The sequence below is a fragment of the Pollachius pollachius genome (assembly GCF_949987615.1).
Source record: "Pollachius pollachius genome assembly, chromosome: 5".
In the NCBI taxonomy this organism is placed as follows: Eukaryota; Metazoa; Chordata; class Actinopteri; order Gadiformes; family Gadidae; genus Pollachius; species Pollachius pollachius.
In genome coordinates, this window is record NC_136938.1 from 6,061,479 (window position 1) to 6,083,800 (window position 22,322).

General features: G+C 47.5%; 1 protein-coding gene across 1 annotated transcript in view; it reads right to left on the reverse strand.

Moving 5' to 3' along the window:
• The window catches only part of hcn4 (hyperpolarization activated cyclic nucleotide-gated potassium channel 4), a gene marked incomplete at both ends in the record, with an annotated part of 72,295 nt that overhangs the window by 29,752 nt on the left and 20,221 nt on the right, over positions 1 to 22,322 (reverse strand). Inside the window, 2 exons of the mRNA XM_079736467.1 lie at positions 8,408 to 8,626; positions 11,755 to 11,916. Of these exons, the coding sequence (XP_079592593.1) occupies positions 8,408 to 8,626; positions 11,755 to 11,916 (381 nt within the window). The remainder of the gene's footprint in view (positions 1 to 8,407; positions 8,627 to 11,754; positions 11,917 to 22,322) is intronic.

The following is a 22,322-nucleotide window of genomic DNA, read 5'->3' on the forward strand; positions in this document are numbered from 1 at the left end:
GACACATTTCAGGCTTTAGACGGCGCGGGCTGCGTCACTGCCTCGCTGATCTCCTTCAGATTGGGTGCTGCTGAGGAGCCCCTTCCCTTCACACAGACCTGTCTAGCGCAGTGCTATCGGTGGTGCTTTCATTGACGGCGATGTACAGAATTAAACTGTCTTGATGACCGTCATTCCACTCAAAAGAAGAGAGGCCTCTTTATTATAAATATGGGTGACTTACTCGGTCCCCGTTTGTCTTTTCACTTTAAACGTCATTTCCTCGCCTTATTGCTCCTTTGATGACAAGTACCCCCCCCCCCTCCTCTCCACCACCACCCTCCTACTCCCCCTCCCTTCTCTCCCCCCTCCTACTCCCCCCTCCCTTCTCCCCCCACTACTCCCCCTCCCTTCTCTCCCCCCTCCTACTCCCCCCTCCCTTCTCTCCCCTCACTCACTTTCATAGCGCATGCAAATTTGATCAAAATAACCCATGAATAATTCACTTCCCAAAAAACATGTCAGCCACTTAATTATACTTTCTAAACATTTACTGCCATATACACAGAAGCACACACGCTCTCTCACACACACACACACACACACACACACACACACACACACACACACACACACACACCCAAACACATGCATACACACACACAACAACACACACTATATCCATGCAACCTTGATTTCCATGGGCAAAAGGTTCAGGTTAGGAATCCAGCAGACGCAATCAAGTGACATCAGCCAAACCAATCAAAATGTGATTTATTACATTGGCCTCATCTGTTCTGAAGGGTCGTGGCTGTTTAATGTGCCACGACGCTGTGTTTTGCTAGTCAACGGTTGTTAGGGCGAGGGTTTGTCAATAGGAGGGAATGGCAGACCGGTCTCTGAGTCCCCATCACTCACCAGCTGTGATGATGACACTCTTGGAATGTATTGAAGTGGGCCTGCAGAACTTAGTAATGTCTTTGATTAAACCAACGACTCTCCGTTTTTCGTCTTACAAAGGTGCTATTTTATTCAGTGCAGTTCGGATTAAATAAAAGTTCAATGGGCCTGAGTTGTAGACTTGTGTGACTTTTTGCAGTTCTTATAGAAATGTTTGTTGTGATGCCTGACCAAAACATGCAGCCTTAGAGTCCCTGATCCAAACGGCCCCTCCACGGCTTTGACTCAGCGGTAAAACTTGAATAAGGGTCCCGAGGACAGAGGGAAGGGAGAGGGGATGCAGCCCACTGTACAGAACAGATGCCGTCGGGCCCATAGTTGTTAAGGACTTCGGCTGTGGTTGTGAGCTCGAATCAGCCTCGATCCCGCTCACAATACCCGTCGACAGCAGCTTCCATGAATTGGACCGCGGTAGCGACGCAGATTTGCAAAGTGCGCGGTTCCTTTTCAGAGAGCGAAACAAAGTGAAAGCAAACTCTGTTTCTTCGTATTATTCACTTCTGAAATAATAATCCGCCCTGACTCCCTGCAGCTCTCGCCGAGCGCGGGACCGGTGTGAAGGGAGGTTTACACGCGAGGAGCTCCGTCAAGTGCAAACATGTTCGTCATACAAGGGATCTCTCAGTGTGAGGCGGAAGCACAAAAGGCCCCCGGGGCCCCGTTCACCCTGGGCTAATCAGCCCAGGGCCTGCCATTTACTCCTCCCACAGGAGCCTTGTTTAATTGCATTGTGTTAATTAGAGATTCAGAGAAGAGAGCGGGGCTGAGCCAGGAACCATTGCCATTTCCTGCCCAGAGCCCCCAGGGGCAGCGTGCTCGAACACGTCGCTCATGGAGATGATGGAGCCCCCCCCCCCCTACGGACGAGGGAATCTGCTGGAACCACCAAGAAGAACATGGGAAGACAGCAAACATCATCACAGCTGATGCTACGCACACACACACATACACACACATACACACACAGACAGGCGCGAACATGCACACACACACACGCCTGTCCACACGCATGTGCACCGGATTGCTTGCACACACACACACACACGTACACAAAGGATACACACACACATAGAAACAAACACACAAAGACATACACATGCTACCACGCGAATACACACACTCACACACACACAAACAAACATTAACCAGAGAAATATTAATTTAGAGCTACTGTCCTACCTGCCCCCTGATTGATTCATGATTGATTACTAAATCTTGTAATCAACAACCACATTGTTGATTACTAGATTGAACAGACTACAATGATTCAGCGTATATAGGAACACACACACACACTGTTACAAAACAGCTGGAACTAGTAAGGTGGTCAACCTGCCTAGTCATTGTTGAGAGCGAGAAACACTGTATGGCGAAAAAGAGGAAAATAAGCTATCAGGGATCCATTCTAGCACATTTGCGCAGCCATTGGTTTAAAAAAGAGACATATGCGCCGTGAAGCCTGCTGATAACAGATGATTCCTGGGGTTGTTGGAGCAGGTATATGGGGAGAGTCTCCTTGTTGGCCTACTTTCCCTGCACACTGTGATCGTCGCCGCACGATAAGGGAGCTCCATGCGGCCGGGCCAGAGACAGAGTCTGTGGGGAAATTGGCAGATTGCTAAACCATACCAGAATCGCACCTTCCAATAGACCCTAGATTGAAAAGCACTGTGAAACATAATAGTTTTAGAGAACGCTATGAACCCCCAAAAGAGTTCAGACAGGTTTTTTTTTAGGGTTCAGGGTTCTTTTTTTACTTGTGCTCAGATGAAGTGGAAATATATAAAACCATTTAGAAAGCGAAATTCAATGTATTTCCATTTAGCAGATAACTCAGCAAGGATTTGGATGAATGTGATTTCACCCCAGAATTTGCTCTTTACCGACTCCTCAGTAAAACATTCAAAAGCAGTAGGAAACAATGAGCGACAACGAGCAGACCCTCAGACACATTTAACCACAAGTATAGCCACCATTCCTACAAAAGATCCTTGCATGATATTTCCAACAGCTCTGACCAAAACATCCCCTAGTTTGGTTAGGATGAGATGAGGCCAGGCGCTGTTCCCCTCTACAGAGCCCCCTATCAGCCGCGGGGCTGCGGCGGGCTCAGACCAGCTGTCACATCTCACACCTCGCGCCAATGGAAAACGACCCGGCGACAATTTGAAGAAGAAAAAAACAAGACTGTATTCCTATTTTGTAATACCGATGTCTGGTGCGTTCACAGTCAATTTGCATGAACGGCTCGGGTTTGAAATAGGGCAGAAAACAATATCTGCTTCTTTGATATTCTCCTTGCGCTGGTCTTGTTTACACAGATGGATGAAATCTTACATATTTTTAGAATGGCGAGAAAACGTGCTGTCTTTGAATTCAATTGTTCCCTCTTTCTGACCTCTATTGTTCAGCTTGATCGCTATCGGCTTGCTGCTTTGTATTAACTTCTGTGTTGATACTATGGGCTCTCTAGGTTGTGTTAACAGTGTGTGTAGATACTTTAGGCTGTCTAGTTTGTGTTAACAATGTGTGTAGATCCTATAGCTCTATAGATTGTGCTGTGAGTGTGTGTGTCTCCTAAAGGCTCTCTACTTTGTGTTAACAGTTTTTGTATACCCTATAGGCTCTCTACTTTGTGTTAACACAATGTGTGTTGATCCTATAGGGTCTCCAGTTTGTATTAACATTGTGTGTTGATCCTATAGGCTCTCCAGTTTGTATTAACTGTGTGTGTGTGCCTACTATAGGCTCGCTACTTTGTGTGAACCGCGGGTGTGGATCCTATTCAAGAGCTCATTTAACTCAGCTTGCTAGCTTCTGACAGCCCAATCATTTATCACATGCTGTCGCTTTGTAATATAATTCTTTATCCACAGCGGATTATGCCCATGCTTTCTGATGGTAATTCTTTGCTGTCTTTTGAGAAGAGAGCAAATTTTCCTTTTTTTTCGTCCCTTTTGGCCCACTTCAGAATTCCCTTCACAATATCATCGTCCCCCAGAGAAATTCTAATTCGTTTTATCGGGGTTCATTTTCTGAACCGTGTTCATACACATCCAGTAATAATATAGCACTAAGGGGGTCATGTCCATATGGTTTTGTGTTTGGGAGCCCGGTCTTGAAGCTGATGATGTAATGCCTGAGGCGTACCAACATGAAGCCCTGAGAATTAAAATAGGCAGGTAATTGAGTCTGACTGCTGCTTTGTATGGCATTAATCGGCTCTGCCTTGCTCCTCAGCAACATGTAACCAGCATTGCCTGACTTCCACTTAAATAGGTCACCAAAGACAAATATTTGTATGTCTAAATGAGTTTTAGTACAAATGGTGAGGTGCAGACAGTAGCTGACTCAAAGTCAGTGAACCAACGACCCGGAACGGTTTGAAATCTGTACTTAGAAATTGTGTTCTGTTATTTATACAGAAGGTGGTGTTAACAGAAGAATGTTTGACTGGTGCTTCTCTCAAGAACATTCTGTAAAGTCATCTTGGAATTCTGGTTCTGGCACTTTCAGACTGTAAACTCTATATACTTCAATCACAGTCTGAACTACTGATATTGGTGGAAAAGTATTCATAGTGGACAAATCCTTTATCGAATCATAATTATTTGAGTGAACAGTTTTTCAGTAAATATCTATTGATGTTTTCATATTAAAACATATAATATTATTCACAAATACAAATGGGTAATTTGCTTGAGAAGCCTAGTATTTCTCCTAAGCGGTCCCATAGCTCTGCTGAGGGTTTCATCAAATTAATTTATTTCTGCTTTTTTGAAATTATATTTTACAGGATTAGTAATGTGTAAGAAATATCGTTAGAAAAATAATTTCACTTATTTTACTGGCACTATTCATTTTGATTTTTGTCCCTTTTTGAGGCAAGATGAAGCAGGATTTTATTGATCTCATAAGAGTTTAAACCCCTCTTCTAAAGAATTTTGTGCTCTTTACTGTCTAAGTCAGAAATAGAGCGAAATGGTGTTGAACAGCAAACCCAGTCACCTGTTCCTGTTTACCTCCGACGGAATGAGGATGAGCTACTGTTTAATGTTGAACTGTCAAGTCGTGTCAGGGTAACACACAAACACAAACACACACACCGACACACACACAATCACTCTCACACACACACCGACACTGAGACACACACACACACTGACACACACATACTCTCTCACACACTCTCTCACACACACTCTCTCACACACACACAAACTCCCCTCCACACACACAAACACACACACACACACACACACACACACACACACACACACACACACACATACACACACACACACTTCTGTTCCCACCTCATCTCCTGCTGCCTAAGGACTTGTCACTGCTGTTGTGTCACCTTCCCAGAGATCAGCGGATAAACAACCCAAACTATTACAGAGTGGAATGTCTCTCCATCAACTCTAGACCTGTGATTGGCCAGAAATGACTGAGGGGTAACTTGGAAGGTTAACTATTGGCTACCGCCGCAGCGACCCATTCATCCAGCTGATTTGTGTTCGGGTCCCCTAGAGGAAGGAACAGCTGGCTGTGACTCTGTGTCTGGCTGAAAACAACCACCTGTCTGTGCTCCAGAGAACCACCAGCGGATACCACCCCACTCCCTGTGTGTGGCGATGGTGGCATTAGGCTAACACAGGGAAGCAGAGTGCAATCTCCAGAAGGCAAAGCCATGTCTCGGACAAACACTGACATAAGAGACAACGACAAACTGTCTCTGTCCATAAGAAGGACCAGCTTGGATAAGATTAATACGACTGGACAGCTTTTGGAAAAAAACGGGCTTTGGTCGCCTGGCCGAGGCTGACTGCACAGGCAGAGTGGCTTATCGCAGAGGGACACTCAATGAAAGAATGCACTCTCTTAAAAAACTAATTACAGACAGTAAAAGCATTAGGCGGCAAGTACACCGGGCTAAAAGGAGTCCTAAGACGGGGTTCAGTGCTGGCTCAGGAGCTGCTCTGCTGCTTTCCTGAGAACCGGCTAAAACCAAACCCTATCTCGGCTGAAACACATGTCATTGGAACGGCTGTTTCTGATTGGCTTATGGGCGGCAGCAAAGTCCCCAGGCCCAAATTTGAGCCAATCTTCAACCACAATGGACGTCAAAGAGCGGGGTTGTGTTGTTGTGTTGTGTTGTCATTGTTGTTTTTAGATCTCAGGGTTGTGTGGTCATGTTGCGTAGTTTTCATGTTGTGTTTAGATCTCAGTTTTTTGCATTGAGTAGCTGTCACGTTGTGTTTAGAACTCAGTGTTGTGTGTGTTGATATTGTTGCGTTTCTTCTACTGATCTCAGTATTGTGTTGCGTTGTTATTGTTTTGTTTAGATCAGTGTTGTGTTGAGTTGTTATTTGTTGTTTAGATCTCAGTGTTGTGTTGTGTTGTAGTCATGTTGTGTTTAGATATCAGTGTTGTGTTGTGTTGTAGTCATGTTGTGTTTAGATATCAGTGTTGTGTTGTGTTCTAGTCATGTTGTGTTTAGATATCAGTGTTGGGTTGTGTTGTGTTGTGTCGTGTTGTAGTTTAGACCTCAGCGATGTGTTGGGTTGTGTCATGTTGTGTTGAGTCTAGACCTCAGCGTTGTGTTGTGTTGTGTCTAGACCTCAGTGTTGTGTTGTGTCGTGTTGTGTTGAGTCTAGACCTCAGCGTTGTGTTGTGTTGTGTCTAGACCTCAGCGTTGTGTTGTGTCGTGTTGTGTTGAGTCTAGACCTCAGCGTTGTGTTGTGTTGTGACTAGACCTCAGCGTTGTGTTGTGTCGTGTTGTGTTGAGTCTAGAGCTCAGCGTTGTGTTGTGTCGTGTTGTGTTGAGTCTAGAGCTCAGCGTTGTGTTGTGTTGAGTCTAGAGCTCAGCGTTGTGTTGTGTCGTGTTGTGTTGAGTCTAGACCTCAGCGTTGTGTCGTGTTGTGTCTAGACCTCAGCGTTGTGTTGTGTCGTGTTGTGTTGAGTCTAGACCTCAGTGTTGTGTCGTGTCGTGTTGAGTCTAGACCTCAGCGTTGTGTTGTGTTGTGTCTAGACCTCAGCATTGTGTTGTGTTGTGTCGTGTTGAGTCTAGAGCTCAGCGTTGTGGTACACTTAAAGGCCTCCCCCCAGAAGGCGGCCATGTGGCAGACTGGCAGCTCAGCTCATTATCGCCCTCCACACGGCCCTACTGGGACCCGGGCTCTGGGCCTGCTCAGCCTGCTGCCAGAGCCCTCTCCTGGGCATGGAGCAGAGACATGTGCTCCCCCACCTCCACGATACAGCCAGGCTACCTGGAGGTGCTCTGGGGGACACCCTGATGGCACTCAATATCACGATGTATCACAATTTCACTTTAATATGGTTGATAATTGTTACTTTTTTTAGATAAATGTCCTCAAATAAGTGGATCAATTATATAATGAGCAGATTTATACACAGAATTAGCAGGTATCCATATATAATGAGCAGGTATATACAGTATATATATACATATACATATATATACACTTACATACATACATACATACATACATACATACATACATACATATAAACACATATACATAATGAGCAGGTATATACATATATATGTTGTGGCAGACTGCAGGGAGGAGTGAATGGGGAGTTGTATGTCTGGCAACCTGCTGGCTCCACCCCCACGCCTTACATGGACTTCCTCACCTTAATGATGCAAGCCTGGGGATCATTAAGCAGGGGTGTTTGGGCTTAAAAGGGCTAACATCCTAGAGACAAGGGGTGTGTGATTTTGACGGGCTAGCACACTACATACAGGATCTGTGTGATCGTCTGGAGTTGCTGTACGGCCACCGAGAAAGAGATAGGTGGAAAGTATTGAACTGATTAGGGATACGGATGGTATCCTAAGACGTGGATGACTCTTTTCCCACCCTGGTGGTTTTGATTTACAAGGTAAATAAACCATCACCCATTTGAACTGCTCTGTGTTGTGTCTTTTTATCTATTCAACTTGGTGGCGTGGAAACCCCACACCACTGGCCGGCTGCAATATATAAACATATATAATGAGCAGGTATACACAGTATATATATATATATATATATATACCTATACATACATACATACATACACATATATATATATATGTATGTATGTATGTATGTATATATACACAAGTTTACATAATGAGCAGGTATACATCTATAAATTAATATATAATGAGCAGGTATATACAGTATAGATACATATATACAATGAGCAGGTACTTATACATAATGAGCACCATGTGGCAGGTCAACAAACACCCTCGTAACAAGACCAACCATCCCTCTACCATCAAAACCGATCCGCGAATCAACAACCAACCAACAAGCAAATAACATCTCTCAATCTCAATCAAGGGCCCTTTGGATCAAAACATCCAAAGGCCCCCCTAACGATGCCTCTTCACCTCCTCCCCGACATCCCCCCCCCCCCCCCCACCTCCTGGATGTGTGGCCCCCCTCACCTTCTCCTGGTACTGGCGCCGGGACGAGTCGAGGGACTGGATGAGCGCGGTGGCGTGGCCCACGAACATGGCGTAGCAGGTGGCGCCCACGATCATGCTGAGAATGGTCAGCCACACGTCCGTCATGCCCACCGGGGGGTGCATGCCGTAGCCGATGCACAGCATGTGGCTCATGGCTTTGAACAGGGCGTACGAGTACTGCTGGCCCCAGGTGTCGTTCTGGAGAGTGGGAGAGAGGAGGGGGGATAGGTCACCATCGCTCTGTGGTTGAATCTCTCTCTCTCGTTCTGGAGGGAGGGAGAGAGGAGGGGGGGATAGGTGACTCTTGCTCTGTGGTTGAATCTTTCTCTGTCGTTCTCGCTCTCTGGAGAGAGGGAGAGATGGAGAAAGGAGGGAGGACAGGTCGCCATCGCTCTGTGGTTGAATCTCTGTCTCTCGTTCTGGAGAGAGGAAGAGAGGAGGGAGGACAGGTCACTCTCAAGGTGTTTGGATCTCTCTCTTATTCTCTCTCTCTCCCTCTCTTTCTCTCTCGTTCTCTCTCTCTCTATCGTTCTGGAGAGAGGGAGAGAGGAGGGAGGACAGGTCACTCTAGCTCTGTGTTTGAATCTTTCCCTATCATTCTCTTTCTCAGCCTTTGTCTCTCTCTCTTGGTATGAATCTCTCTCTCTCTCTCATGCTGGTTAAGGGAGACAGCTGGGAGAACAGGTCACTCTCTCTCCGTGTATGAATCTCTGTCTCTCTCATGCTATTTCTCTGTCTGTCTCTATCTCTCTGTATTAATCTCTCTCTCTCTCTCTTGCTGGAGGAGGATGAGAGGTGGGAAAACAGTTAACCATCAGACTGGCTTAGATTGTTGTCTCTCTCCCTCTCTCTCTCTCTCTGTGACTCTCTCTCTCCCTCTGTCTCTGCCTCTGGCTGTCTCTGCCTTTCAGTATTTCAGGTATGATAGTGTTGTGTGAGTAAGGAAAAGGTCACTGAGCACTCTGACAACAAACACATATAGACTCACTTGCCAAGCCACTCAGATACGAGCACTCACTGACACACACACACACATGCAAGCACGCACACACACATACGTGCACGCACACACACACGCACGTACGCGTGCATGTCTACAGAAATGCACAGAGACACACACCCACGCACACACACACACACACGCAAACACACACACACAAACACACACACACACACACGCCTCCAGAAATGCATGCAGACGCACACACCCATTAAAGAGGCTATGAGCAATGTCCACTTGTCTTCAGGTTGAGAACATTGGGAGAGGTGTGTTTTTAACACAATATGCATCCAGACATGACAGACAATCACCGCCGAAGCTTCCAACAGTTGAGAGGATGGGAGGCGTGACCAAGAGGCACTGGAGACTTCTGAGACGGAAACTAGGTCAGCTATTTGGAAAGAAAAATCTCGTTGAGATTTCCTTGTTCGTAGAACCATCACCACCCCCCCCCCCCCTTTCCTTTAGATCCCCGGGGATGTCTGCGGGGAATCAATATGAGATCTCTACTGGGGATGACAAATCCAAATTGCTTTCCAACTCATTTCCACAGCAGGAAAAGCTGAGCGATAGCAACGTTATTAGCGCCCCTAAGAAGGTAAGGAGCCATGATTCAGGCTGATAATGGGACCGCTACTGTACAGGAGAAAGAGGGGAGGTATCTATAACGAGGCTAATCAGAGACCGACCGACCCAAACGGAGTGCATTTAAACACATTCTCCAGCCAAGCTGCCGATAGCGGGCACAGTAGCCGCCTTGCTCCAAGCGACCGGGGATTCATTCAGAAAGATCTATTTGTTTTGGTGTCACATCGGAGGATCATTCTTCTAAGTAATTCAATTAATTAGCGCTCGTTTACTGAGCGAAATTCAACAACCTCCTATTCTCATGTTAATGAGCGGCTGCACCGTTCAGGCGGAAACTTTTAACCCAGAGCAGAGTGGTTGTAGTGTTGCTCTCGCTCCCCAGTGTCATGGCCGCCGTGGACCTGGTGTCTAAAAACAGTGTCAAGGCGTAACGTCGTTAGAAACTCGTTTATCTCCCCTCTGCAATCATCTGCTGTCACCTGAGTGTGAGGCATTACAGCGGCAGGAGATATGATTTGGAAAGCAGAGATCATGTTAACGGGGGATGTTAAATTATGATTAGATATTGTTAGGAAATATGAAGTATTTAAAGTGAAGAATTTGTACGTTGTTAATGGTTTCATTCGTGCGATTGTGACTTCATCTAATTAAATGATAACAGGCTGGTAGAATTAAATCTTTAATAAACTGATAATTTAATCACAGGGAAACCTGGATGAAATGTATTTTTAATTACAACAAATAATTGTAATGCAAATGAGGGCCTTATTCACATATTCACGCATTATTCATGTATATATTCACTATATATATAAGTAAAAAAATATTATTCATTCGGATTTCAACCCTATTCAAGTTTGTCTTTGACAACTCACCTTAAAGCTTGTTATTGTTTTTGCTCAACAGATCAATCAAATCAGATAGATTTGAGAAGCAGACATGAACTAAACAGGTTTTAAACTCAAAGGACTGTACCGTTTATAACCTACCGTCTCTGTTTAATGGAGTCCTCTGGGCAGTGAACACCTGACGTGGGACTTGTAGTTTCAGAGCTAATAACAACAGCAACGCTCGCTCAAAGACCTGCTGTGCTGTTGGGTCGATGTGACAGGGGTTCACTGCTTCTGAAGAGGATTTATCTACTAAACATTCGGGAATACTCCCCTATTAAAGACAAACAGGTTAGATCTAATTCGACCTTTAGAGACAGTAGCTGGATCTAATCGTCTCTTGGGGGTTTTTTCATTGTAACGAAGAACTGCCTTTTGAAGGGGGCTATGAATTTGTTGGCCTTCACGTCAACATTGTGGATACTTCCACCTATGAACTGATACAGATCACAGGGCGGTGCACAAGATGCTGCTCTTCAATTTGTTCATTCTTCCTGGAAAGTACGGTCCCAAAAACATTACCTCTCCTAGCACAATCTTAAGTATATATCTAATGTATTTCAAAAGCATATGTATCTAAAATCAGGATGGGGTAGGATTTTCTTTTGGTTTGATTTTGAGTTGTTTTTCTTTATGCCCGGTAAAACAGAGTGAAGACAATTCAATTCAAGCAGGGAAGAAATTGCTTACCTGCTTGACTCTTCCAGACATAAGGCATCAGAATCAGAGTCTGATTATTATTATCAGATATATGTTATATCATCAGAAAGGCAGTGGTTGAATTCCCCCTTGCAGCGTTCTTCAAAACAACCTCATGATATTTAAAAAAAGGAACAAGAATCACTCACCACCATTTTGTTTTTGGACACCCAGCAGTCGGGGGGGAAGTCCTGCAGCATGGGCACCAGGAACTGAAGACAGCCGTCCCAGTGGCACAGCAGTAGCATCATCCCGATCAGGTTGACTATCCTCACCATGGCGCTGGCCAGGTCGTAGGTCATGTGGAAGATCTGAGACGGGCAGCAGAGAGAGAGAACAGAGACTCGGACAGTCAGGGGACGGCAAAGTCAATCTGTGGCGACACACAATCTGAGTGTGGATTAATCAACTGGTCTGAATCTGAGGGTCAACATGGGTGAAATCGATGTGCTGTGATGCGATCGGGTTTAATCTAGACGTGGGACCACACAGGAGACAGGAAAAGTGTGTCGAACGAGAACAATGACAAAGCCGATCTATAGGACACAGCCGGGCTGACGTGGGGCCGATCATATCCCAGTTCTTCAGGACACCCTGGCTTAGCTAACAATGTTTCCCTACAGGCATGCCTGTAGCCAGCTATGAGGTCCCATTTTTTTTAGAGATGAACCTAAATAGAACTGTTAACAAAATCAGCGGTTGAGAACTTCTCAGAGAGAAGTAAATGCTTCATTCCCCCCCCCTCCTCCCCCCAAACAAAACTGAACCCCGCAGACCCCCCCCAATATCTTTCAAACCCTGGCTACGGCCCTAGTTACAGGCATTGAGATGAACAAGAAAAAGCCAAATGTGTTCCACAAACAGCAATGAGCACAGGCCAGGCCACCCCCATAAGGCAGAGTCAGCCAGTCACAGCCCCTCAGAGATCCATGCCAGCCGGGTCTACTGTAGGGCCTCACGTGGTCGTCATACACCCCCCAGCCAGGCAGCAGGGTTAAGCTGGGGGGATTCATAGAGAGTGGAACCAGTAGCCATAGCCTGCTATGAGCAATGTACTTAAGCCGGGGGGGGGGCAGCCTGGGACCCACGGGCCCGGTCTCCCTCCCTTCCTCCGAGTCTCCTCCTCTCAGCCACTTAGCGTTATTGGTACGAGGGCCCTGGAGCCGGGGCCACTGCTGCACTGAGCGCTCTCCGGCTGGGTTAGTTAAGTCCTAATGATAAATACACTCATAAGGCACTCAGGTGGGCCGTGGCGGCGTGCACTTTAACTGCGTTGAGCGTTTTAATGCCTCATGATCTCACCGGGGGCTCGGGGGGCTGTCAACAGGTCGTCCTCTTATTAAAGCCCACTCGGTGGCGTGGGGACGCCCGGTGGGGGGGGAGCAGGGTGGTGTAGGGGAGACTCCAGCTGAGTGCTGCCCTCTCATGCATGGTGAGGTGCTGGTTACCTTCTTCTCGGTTTCCGTTTCAGAGCATGCAAATGAGTGTCATTACGTCTGAGGGTGTTTGTCTGTATTTTCCGTGCGACGGAGAGGAGAGGTGAGTGTGTGGGAGAGTGTGTGTGTGTGTGTGTGTGCATGTTTGTTTGTGTGTGTGTGTGTGTGTGTGTGTGTGTGTGTGTGTGTGTGTGTGTGTGTGTGTGTATGTAAGAGCCATGCAGGACTCAGTATAAGTGGTTGTCAGTGTAAGGTCACAGTGGTCTAGTTCTGGTACCTGGCTGGTGTCAAGTGAGATGTAAAGTACCTCCGGGACAATGCAATGGGGTAAGAACCAGAACCAAGCTGAGTCACAGAGACATTCTTTATAGTCCTTACCCTCTTCCACTCTCTTCATCCCTTCCTATGGATGCCCTTGTATGTCACATACACAATCTTTCTCTCCCCATCTCTCTTTCTCTCTCTCCCTCTCTCCCCATCTCTCTCTCTTTCTCTCTCTCCCTCTCTCTCTATCTCTCTCTCACTCTCTCTAACTCTCACTCTCAGACTCTCTCTCTCCCCATCTCTCTCTCTATCCCTCTCTCTTACACTCTCCCTCTCTCTCTCTTTCTCTCACTAGGGACATAGGTTTATAATGGGGTTTGAGTACAGTGCAACAGTATGCAGCTTCTTCACATCTTCATTAATATTGCCTCATTGTGTTCGCTAGCTAGTACACACTATTTGGTAATGAACCGTATTTGCCGAAGGCGATGTTAATTAAGCTTTAGCAAAGCATATACCATCCAATATGCATCAGTGCAATCTCATCTCATCTGGACAAGAACTGTCTGTGACAAAACAATCAACAAAAACTATCAATGATTACCTTATTGGAAATTAACTGATCATGAGGGGCCAAACATGGACACAACAATTTGCGCAACTACATTTGTTGGCAGGAAGGAAGCAATTTCTTAGAGGCTGCGTATAGAGAACATGTGTATTAACATTCATGCAACCCCATTCAGCAATGCATACACATTGCCCACATTTGCGTTACAATACACATTTCTAAGAGATTCTCATTTCCATTTAGAAATGAGAATAAGCGATCATAATTCTTCTACCTTGTATGATTAACATGCCAAGAAGACATTTCTCCCAGAGTGCTGTGCAAAGGACAGATGAGCATAACATCAAGCGAAACATTCAATTACAGCAGTGCAGCTTGTTACCCTTAAGGCATTATGAAGGCATTATGCGAGAGGCATGTTTTAATTTAAGGTGATCAATATGAGCTTGTTGACAGTATAATTGAAACACAATTCTCTCAAGGAGACCTGGACGTAGATTGCATTTTACGACGTGCTGTGTTTCCCATACACACTAAAGGTTCAAGTCGATGCACCCTATGCTTTTGCTCATATCCAGTGGCAATGGTGAGCCAATGTAGCCGCTACCAATGTGTTGAGAGTGTAGCACATGTCACATCCAAGTGGCGACGTAACGTTGCTACACCACAGCGCCTGTAGCTGTACGACGTGCTGAAATGAACTTTCTGAACTGGTATCACCGTGGTGGGGGCAGAGAAGCCAAAAGTCTTTGTCAGGGGGAGTAATTCCCTGTAATTCTCAGGTTTATATTTAACATGTTTGAAATGCACTCCTGTACTCTGCGATGGAGGGAAGGTGATTCCAGTATCTCCCTCCGCAACCCCGCTGTCGATTCAGCAACGCAAACTCCCGCTGTGCAACAGAAGCCTACAATTATGAGGAATTGTAAACATTAAAGGAGAAGGAGGTTATTACGGGATCATTATTTTGACTCAAAATAATAAAACCACCCTCCCTTCTCCTCCCTCCCTCTCTGTATACATCTCTCTCTCTCTCTCTCTCTCTCTTTCCTTCTTCATCTGAACCTCTCTCTCTCCTCCCTAAAAGTTGCCTGGAGGAGCACCGTGGATTAAGGACAGGGAGGTTCTGCCTAAAGACACATGAACAGAGAGAGCATCTCAGAGCGTGACGTGTTACATTAAGCATGATGGATTGCCGGCCTCTTCGTGTTTAATTGATAAGGACACACACAAAGAGCCTGACAACATCACTATCAGAGTAAACAAGAGGGCTCTGATGGATGGGGCACAGGGGGAAAAGCCAGCGGTATCTGAGGGGCTTAGGGCTAAGCAGGTGTCAGCTATTCTTCCCCTGCCTTCAGAAGCATGGAAGCACGTCATCAGGTAATCTCGGTCCCTTCTTGTGTCTAATGGGTTCTGGGCCTGCGATGTATGGATCAGCCTTCTTCATGTGAGTCGCCCCTCCCCGAGCCACGGTTTGACGTCAGTAAGGATATCGCCAGCTTAGCGATATTAAAATACGCCCAGAGGCTGGCAGGGGTCAACCCTCAAATGGAGGAAGCTGTTTTAGATAAGTTTTACTTCATCGCTGATGCTGTTCTTCTGTGTGGTCCCGGTGTATCAACCCACACGTTAGTTAACCATGTAGGCAGTGTCCCTTAAAGGGACACAGGTTTGATTCCCACCTTTGCTGCACGGCATTCCCTTTCGTCTTCCATTGACTTTCCTGTCTCGTTTCACTCTCCTGTCCATTAAGGCACGAAACAGCCCGAACAAATACAAAATAATACTTCTCCTCTGGAGAGAATACGGATAGTGCCATGACTAACGATTATTAATATTGATGGGATCTTTTAGTATTGGGCATGTATGGATCTGAGTGTAAAGTTGCCCCGCTGCTGCTGTTGCGGCCACACATTAAAGAAGCCCTACCCTCTACCTGGGACGACCTTCAACATCAAGACACTTCATCTGTTTCTCCATGAAAACAGCTTCACAAAGTGTTCTGGAGAGCGCACACCGATAACAAACAACCCGCCCCCTATCAAGACCCCCACAGAAAACAGTAGAAAAACAACAGAACCCTGAGAGGAGTGTGCAGGGGTGGGATGAGGGGAAGATGTCGGTGGTGGTGGTGGTGGTGGCGGTGGTGGTGGTGGTGGGCTGGGGGAATGGGGGGGGGGGGGTGTAGCTTGCTGAGTCATCCCCAGCAGATGGCGCGATGCGAGCAGGCTGCAGGTGAGAGAGGAGGTGCATATGTTCCTGGATGCTGATGGAGGCGACACGAACACCTCAGCCAGTGGAGTGTTGTGGATTCACCCAGCTCCTGGAGGCTGCCCTCGCCGCTAATGATGATGAATGTTTGACGTAGTGCGGTGGCAGCACCCGGTTGTACTTAAGATAGTGATGAGGCAGACGTTACCCCTCGTTGGAGCCCAGAACCGGCGTGATCGTGGAGGTTTCAGTTTCAACTGGTTTTTTTTGGATACTTTGTCGAACTTAAAAAATGATTGTTGCCTGAATAAGTAATCCAATGTTTTTGCTTGTCGTTTGTTAAACATTGAATCACTCATCTAATGTTTTGCTGCCTCGAGACAAACTGTAGGTTTGCATACATTTTCATATGCAACGTTCTTTTCCTGCAGAAACCTTTTTCTCCGAATTAAAACGCAAACACACTTCTCAAGCAAATGTCTCAGTGCTGTATATTTATGCAGGCCCATTTGAATAATTGGTCATAAAGCCATTCCATTTCCCTTTTTCCGAGTTGTCACAAAAAGAGAATCCAACCATGAGGACCGATTGTGTTGAGGACGTGTGTGTGTGCGTGCGGGGGGGGGGGGGGGCGGGCTGTTGTTGTTCCCATTGTAAAGAACTCCACCAAAGTGCTCCCATCATGCACGCTGTCATGGTGCAGCAGGCGCGAGCGCTGAATGAGAAGTGCGGCTCCGAGTGGACCACAGGGAACACCCTTCCATCATCTGTCCGACGCAGGCCCGGAGCGCCCGGATCACAAACCACCCCACTCTCGTCCCGCTCCCGCCCGCCGCACGCCAATGGGCTTCGGAGGGGATTACACCATTCCGTGGGATTTCTCCTCCTTTTCCTCTCTTTTTTCCCCTGAAGGGAACCCACAGCGGGTTCTCATATCACACGCGTCCATTCAGACGTTTGAGGGCCTGTCACAGCTACTGGCGAGCCTCATTGTACTTTCAATAATGCCCCATTAAAGCCTTTCTTCCAGCCTTGCTTATCTCTGAAAGAGCAGTCCTCTTTGCCAAGGTATTGGGTCAGTGAGTGGGGGGGTCTGACTATTTGATTTCCCCCCTGTTTAAAACATTTTTTTTGTGCAAATTTGCTTGGCAAATAATTCACTGAAAGGGCGGAACCGACTCCCTCCCCGCGGAGGTGGACCATGTGTTCTGACAGGGGGGGGTGAGGAGAGAGGGAGGTGTAGATATGGGCAGAGGTGGACCATGTGTTCTGAAAAGGGAGGAGAATGGAGGGGGTTGGGGACGGGGTTAGTGGGAGGGTGGGGGGGGGGGGATGAGGACAGTGTGAGGGGGGGGGGGAGACGAGAAGGGATTGTTGATATGGGTGGAGATGGGTTGGGGGTGGGTAGGATGGGACCGGATGGGGTGGGTCTGACACATCAAATGATTTTCCCCCTCGTCTTAGAGCTCGGAGCCACTTGAGCAGCAGAGCCATCAATCTCCGGGACACAAGGTGTCCATACTGATGGGGAGAGCCCCCATGCAGTCCGATGCATGTAAACAACACATGGCTACTGCAGCTCTCTCACCCACCCACTCCCTGCCCATCACGGGGATGTGTGTTCAGAAGACGAGAACATACAAAACAGACCATAAGATAGACAAGTGGATAAACAGATGTATACAGACACAAACACACACACACACTCACACACACACACACACACACACACACACACACACACACACAAACGACTACACAATCAAACACATGCACACACCACAGATTCACACACAATAACACGCACACACACACACAAACAACTACACATCCAAACAGATGCACACACCACAGATACACGCACAAAAACATACGCACGCACACACACACACACAACTACACATCCAAACAGATGCACACACCACAGATACACGCACAAAAACATACGCACGCACACACACACACAAACACACACACTCTTTCTCTCACACACACATAAACCCATGACGGCCCGGGTTGGTGCCCGGTCTCCATGCTTCTCCCCATGGTCGAGGTGCAGCCCGGGTAAACACCCAGTGTGTCAGGTAGGGGTGCCAGGCCGTCGTCCGCGGCAACAAGACGGAGCCTTTGAGCAGAGTCATTAGTGCATCGCCTCACATGTGATTCAATAACGGGCTGACTAATCCCCCTTCAAACTGACGTGTTCGTCAACAGGCGCCGACTCCAATAAGCTCCCCCCCGCCTTGTTTCCATCCCGATGAGACGTGACAGCACGGCGGGGAAGCCTCCCCATGACCCCAGGGAGGCGAGCGGCCCTGACCGCGCGGCCCGTACCCGTCGCTGATGGATGACTACAGTGTTTGTTTTGGACGTTGGGATCAGTCTAATTACTGGTGCAGATTAGTTGCTGCCTAAACAGAAATCCACCCAGACCGACCGGCAGGAAGGCTGAGCGTAACGCATTACTGTATGTGTGTGTCGATCTGAAGGAGGACTGAATCCGGTTAAGTGACACAGTGTATATATACGTCTATAGAAGGTCGTATCAGTGGGGAGCGCTACCTGACATTGTTGGATCTTGACTCAGGTAAATATGGAGGAAAATCGTATTTACATTGAAGCTGAAGTGTGAGGCGTTGCAGTCATAGTGTTGTTCAGAGGTGAGGATAATTTATATAGAATGATGGAAACGGTGGATGGGAATGGCTATTACTGCTAAGGGATGGTGCTGTAACCAGCTTCGGTACCACGTTGAAGATGTACTGATAGAGGTGCAAGCAGGCAGCGGATGTGTCTGGCATTTTTAATAGCAAATCGCCTGAAGTGTGTGTGTGTGCCGCGTGCAGTCGTGCTAGTGAGTGTGTGCGCGCGGGTGTGTGCGTGTTCTACATAGATGAAATTTAAGAAGCCAGTAAAAAAGAGAATTTCAAACACTGGATTTTGTGAACAATGACCCACTAGTTCTCCAAATTATGAATAATCATTTTGTCATCTTTTAAGTGTTGCTATAAATGCTTCAGAACACAGAACGCCTCCAGCACCAGAAGGAATCTGGGAAATAACTCCCTACACGATGCCCCTCTGAGTTATTAACCAGTTAGTTAGTAGCTGCAGATAGTAGCCTTCTAATTGTATATGTTATCGTATTGTTGTTCTTTTTTAGTTGGATATTATTTCTACCATGGCTGAGTAAAATGCCAGTGAAATATTCAAGCCCATTGACTGACCATATGGTGGGATGAAAAGCGTTACACGCGCAAGTGTCACCGTCAATTGGAAAAGTCAAAATGTCATTCAGGTGTTGAGCTCTTGGTGACAAGTTCTTTTGCAATGACAGATGACATTTCTGTGAGCCTGCCTCTGGAGTGCTCTCACTCTGCGCCAGAGCTGGCCTTTTACTCGGTCCGCCTAACCAGAACTCATCAGCATGCCTGGTGTGCCCGCACACACACACACACACACACACACACACACGGACACACATGCATACGCATACACATGCATAAACACACACACAGACACACACGCATGTGTACACACACACACAGACTCACACACACAGACACACATGCACACGCAAACACACACACACACACACACGTACGCACACACACACACACACACACACACACACACACACACACACATGCATAGACACACACACACACACACACGTACGCACACACACACACACACGCATAGACACACACACACACACACACACACACACACATACACATAAAACTTGCAAATGGCAGATGCCTCGATGGCTGCGATGGGGCTCGTTTTTATTTTGTGTTTTCTTTTTTGCATGTGGGTCAGCTGTCCTCGCCGGTTGCAGCTGACTGGGGCTGCTGTTGTTCTTGGATTGTCCTCTTTCTTCATCCCTCCTTGTGTTCTCTGTCCTCAGGCTCCGCCTCACAGGCTCAGACTGGTGTGAGTGTGCGTGTGTGAGTGTTTTTGTGCATGAGTGCGACATGAGAAAAGCCCATTGACAGCATGTCCCCTTCATCCAGTGGTAGAGGGTGAAGGGGGCCAGGGGTGTCTCCAATGTCTCGGTCTCCACAGGACCGGGCCCCGACGGCAGGCCTGCGATGCGGCGGGTCGGGGGAGGGAGGGGGGGGGGGTGGCTGAGTGACAGGAGTTTCCTCCAGAGATGATTCATGTGAGCCTTTGAAATGTCGTGGAGGAGCCCCCTGTGCGGCGCTGAGTGCTACCCTGCGCGGGGCCTGCCGGTTCTGGCCGGCTGCCACACGAGGTGCCTCACTCTCAGGGCGGCTGGAGACGGAGGGGGTTTAAAAGGGGATCCGTCCTCTGTCTGCCCCGGGGCAGGACAGGGGTATGTTTCAGATTGATTATCCATCGATCCGCTATTCGTCCCTGGCTGACCTAGCCAGTCAACCAACCAGTTAAGACAACCGTACATGAGGGGGTTTGCGTTTGGACAAAAACGTCGCACGTGTTGGTTTTGAGGAGATCAGTGGAGCTGTTATTTTGATTTGTGTTGCTTATTATCTAAACCTTTGCCCAAAGATCAGTGAGTGATTTTATTCACTTGCAATATATTGCATTTGCCTGATAATTATCATTATGAAACGACTAAAATAATGTCTTTTGATTATATATATTTGACCTATGATGTTGAATGAGACACGTTTGATTTTATAATAATGTAACAACGATTTAACGTGGTACTTGCAGCCTTTGCAGCATAATGCCATCGGATCATTCAGCCTTGGAAAAAAAGATTTCCATCTTAGCGATATGAACCAGCGTGTTAAATATTATATAATATTATTATTAAAATAATGGTTAGATCCTTCAGTTTCTTCTTGTTTATACCCACCCAAGCTGCTGCTGACTAAACAAAAGCTGAACCTCCGTCTCTACCCCACTGAGCCATATGGCCTTAGAAGCTTGAACGCTCCCTAAACAAACCAGTGAGAACCGCTATAACAGGTGCTGTGTTCCCTCGTACCTGCGCCCGCCACATCTGCTGTGTGTTCTGAAGAACCAAACATGTTCGCCACCCCCAGGCTTTCAGAGAAGAGACATAAGCCTGCATCCTCCCCCTGTCCGCGGAAAGGATACTCTCCTCAGATCCCCTGTACAGTCGGCTGCTGCTGGTCATTAGTTCCTCCCCACCGGCCTGATGCTGCCCGTCACACCTCTCAGGCCGCACAGAAGGCATCCGCAGAGAGGAGGAGGCAGGAGAGGAGAGTCCACGTGCCTTTCAAGCTATTTCTGCAATTATAATTACGCTCGCATTGCAGGAACGCCACCCTTGGTTCGCTGTGCTCGTCACCGTACAGGCGAATGCGGAGGAATGCTAATCAACGTCTCGGCTTGATCAGCTCACTGGAGACGTGTGTGAGGCTTTTTCAAATCTTCTTCAAGGGCGGGAATAATCGGAGGTGGTTCTCTCCCCGAACAGAATGCGGGCCCCCCCGAGGGCAGGGGCACTGTATAGCTTCTCTGTAAACATATTTACAGTAGCTCCCCGCGATGGGAATTGGAAAACAAGAGCTTTTTATTTTACACCGCCAGTACCATGTCCTCTCTATAGCATGTTTTCTTCCTAGATCTGCATTGTGTTATTTTCAGTTTGTTCCCCACATCAGGATTCTGCAGTATAGCTCTCTATGTGTGTATGTGTCCGTCTGTATATCAAGAGTAAAGTCTACCATCTTTACCAGCAGTTTCACACATAATAGTGAGATGATGTGCACAGCTCATTACGTGTTCACTTTGTGTTCACACTTCAGATCAGATCTTTGTCTCTCTCTCTCTCCCCCCCTCCCTCCCTCTCTCCCCCTCTCTCTCCCTCCCTCTCTCTCCCTACCTCCCCCCTTTCCCTCTCTCCCGGCCTCTCCCCCTTTCTCTCTCCCCCCTCTCTCCCAACCTCCCCCCTTTCCCTCTCTCTCCCTCCCTCTCTCCCTTTCTCTCTCCCCCCTCTCTCCCAACCTCCCCCCTTTCCCTCTCTCTCTCCCTCCCTCTCTCCCTCTCTCTCCCTCTCCCCCTCTCCCTCTCTCCCAACCTCCCCCCTTTCCCTCTCTCTCTCCCGGCCTCTCCCCCTTTCTCTCTCCCAACCTCCCCCCTTTCCCTCTCTCCCCCCTCTCTCCCAACCTCCCCCCCTCTCCCCCTCTCTCCCCCCCTCTCCCCCCCTCTCTCTCTCCCCCCCTCTCTCTCTCCCCCCCTCTCTCCCCCCCTCTCCCCCTCTCTCCCCCTCTCT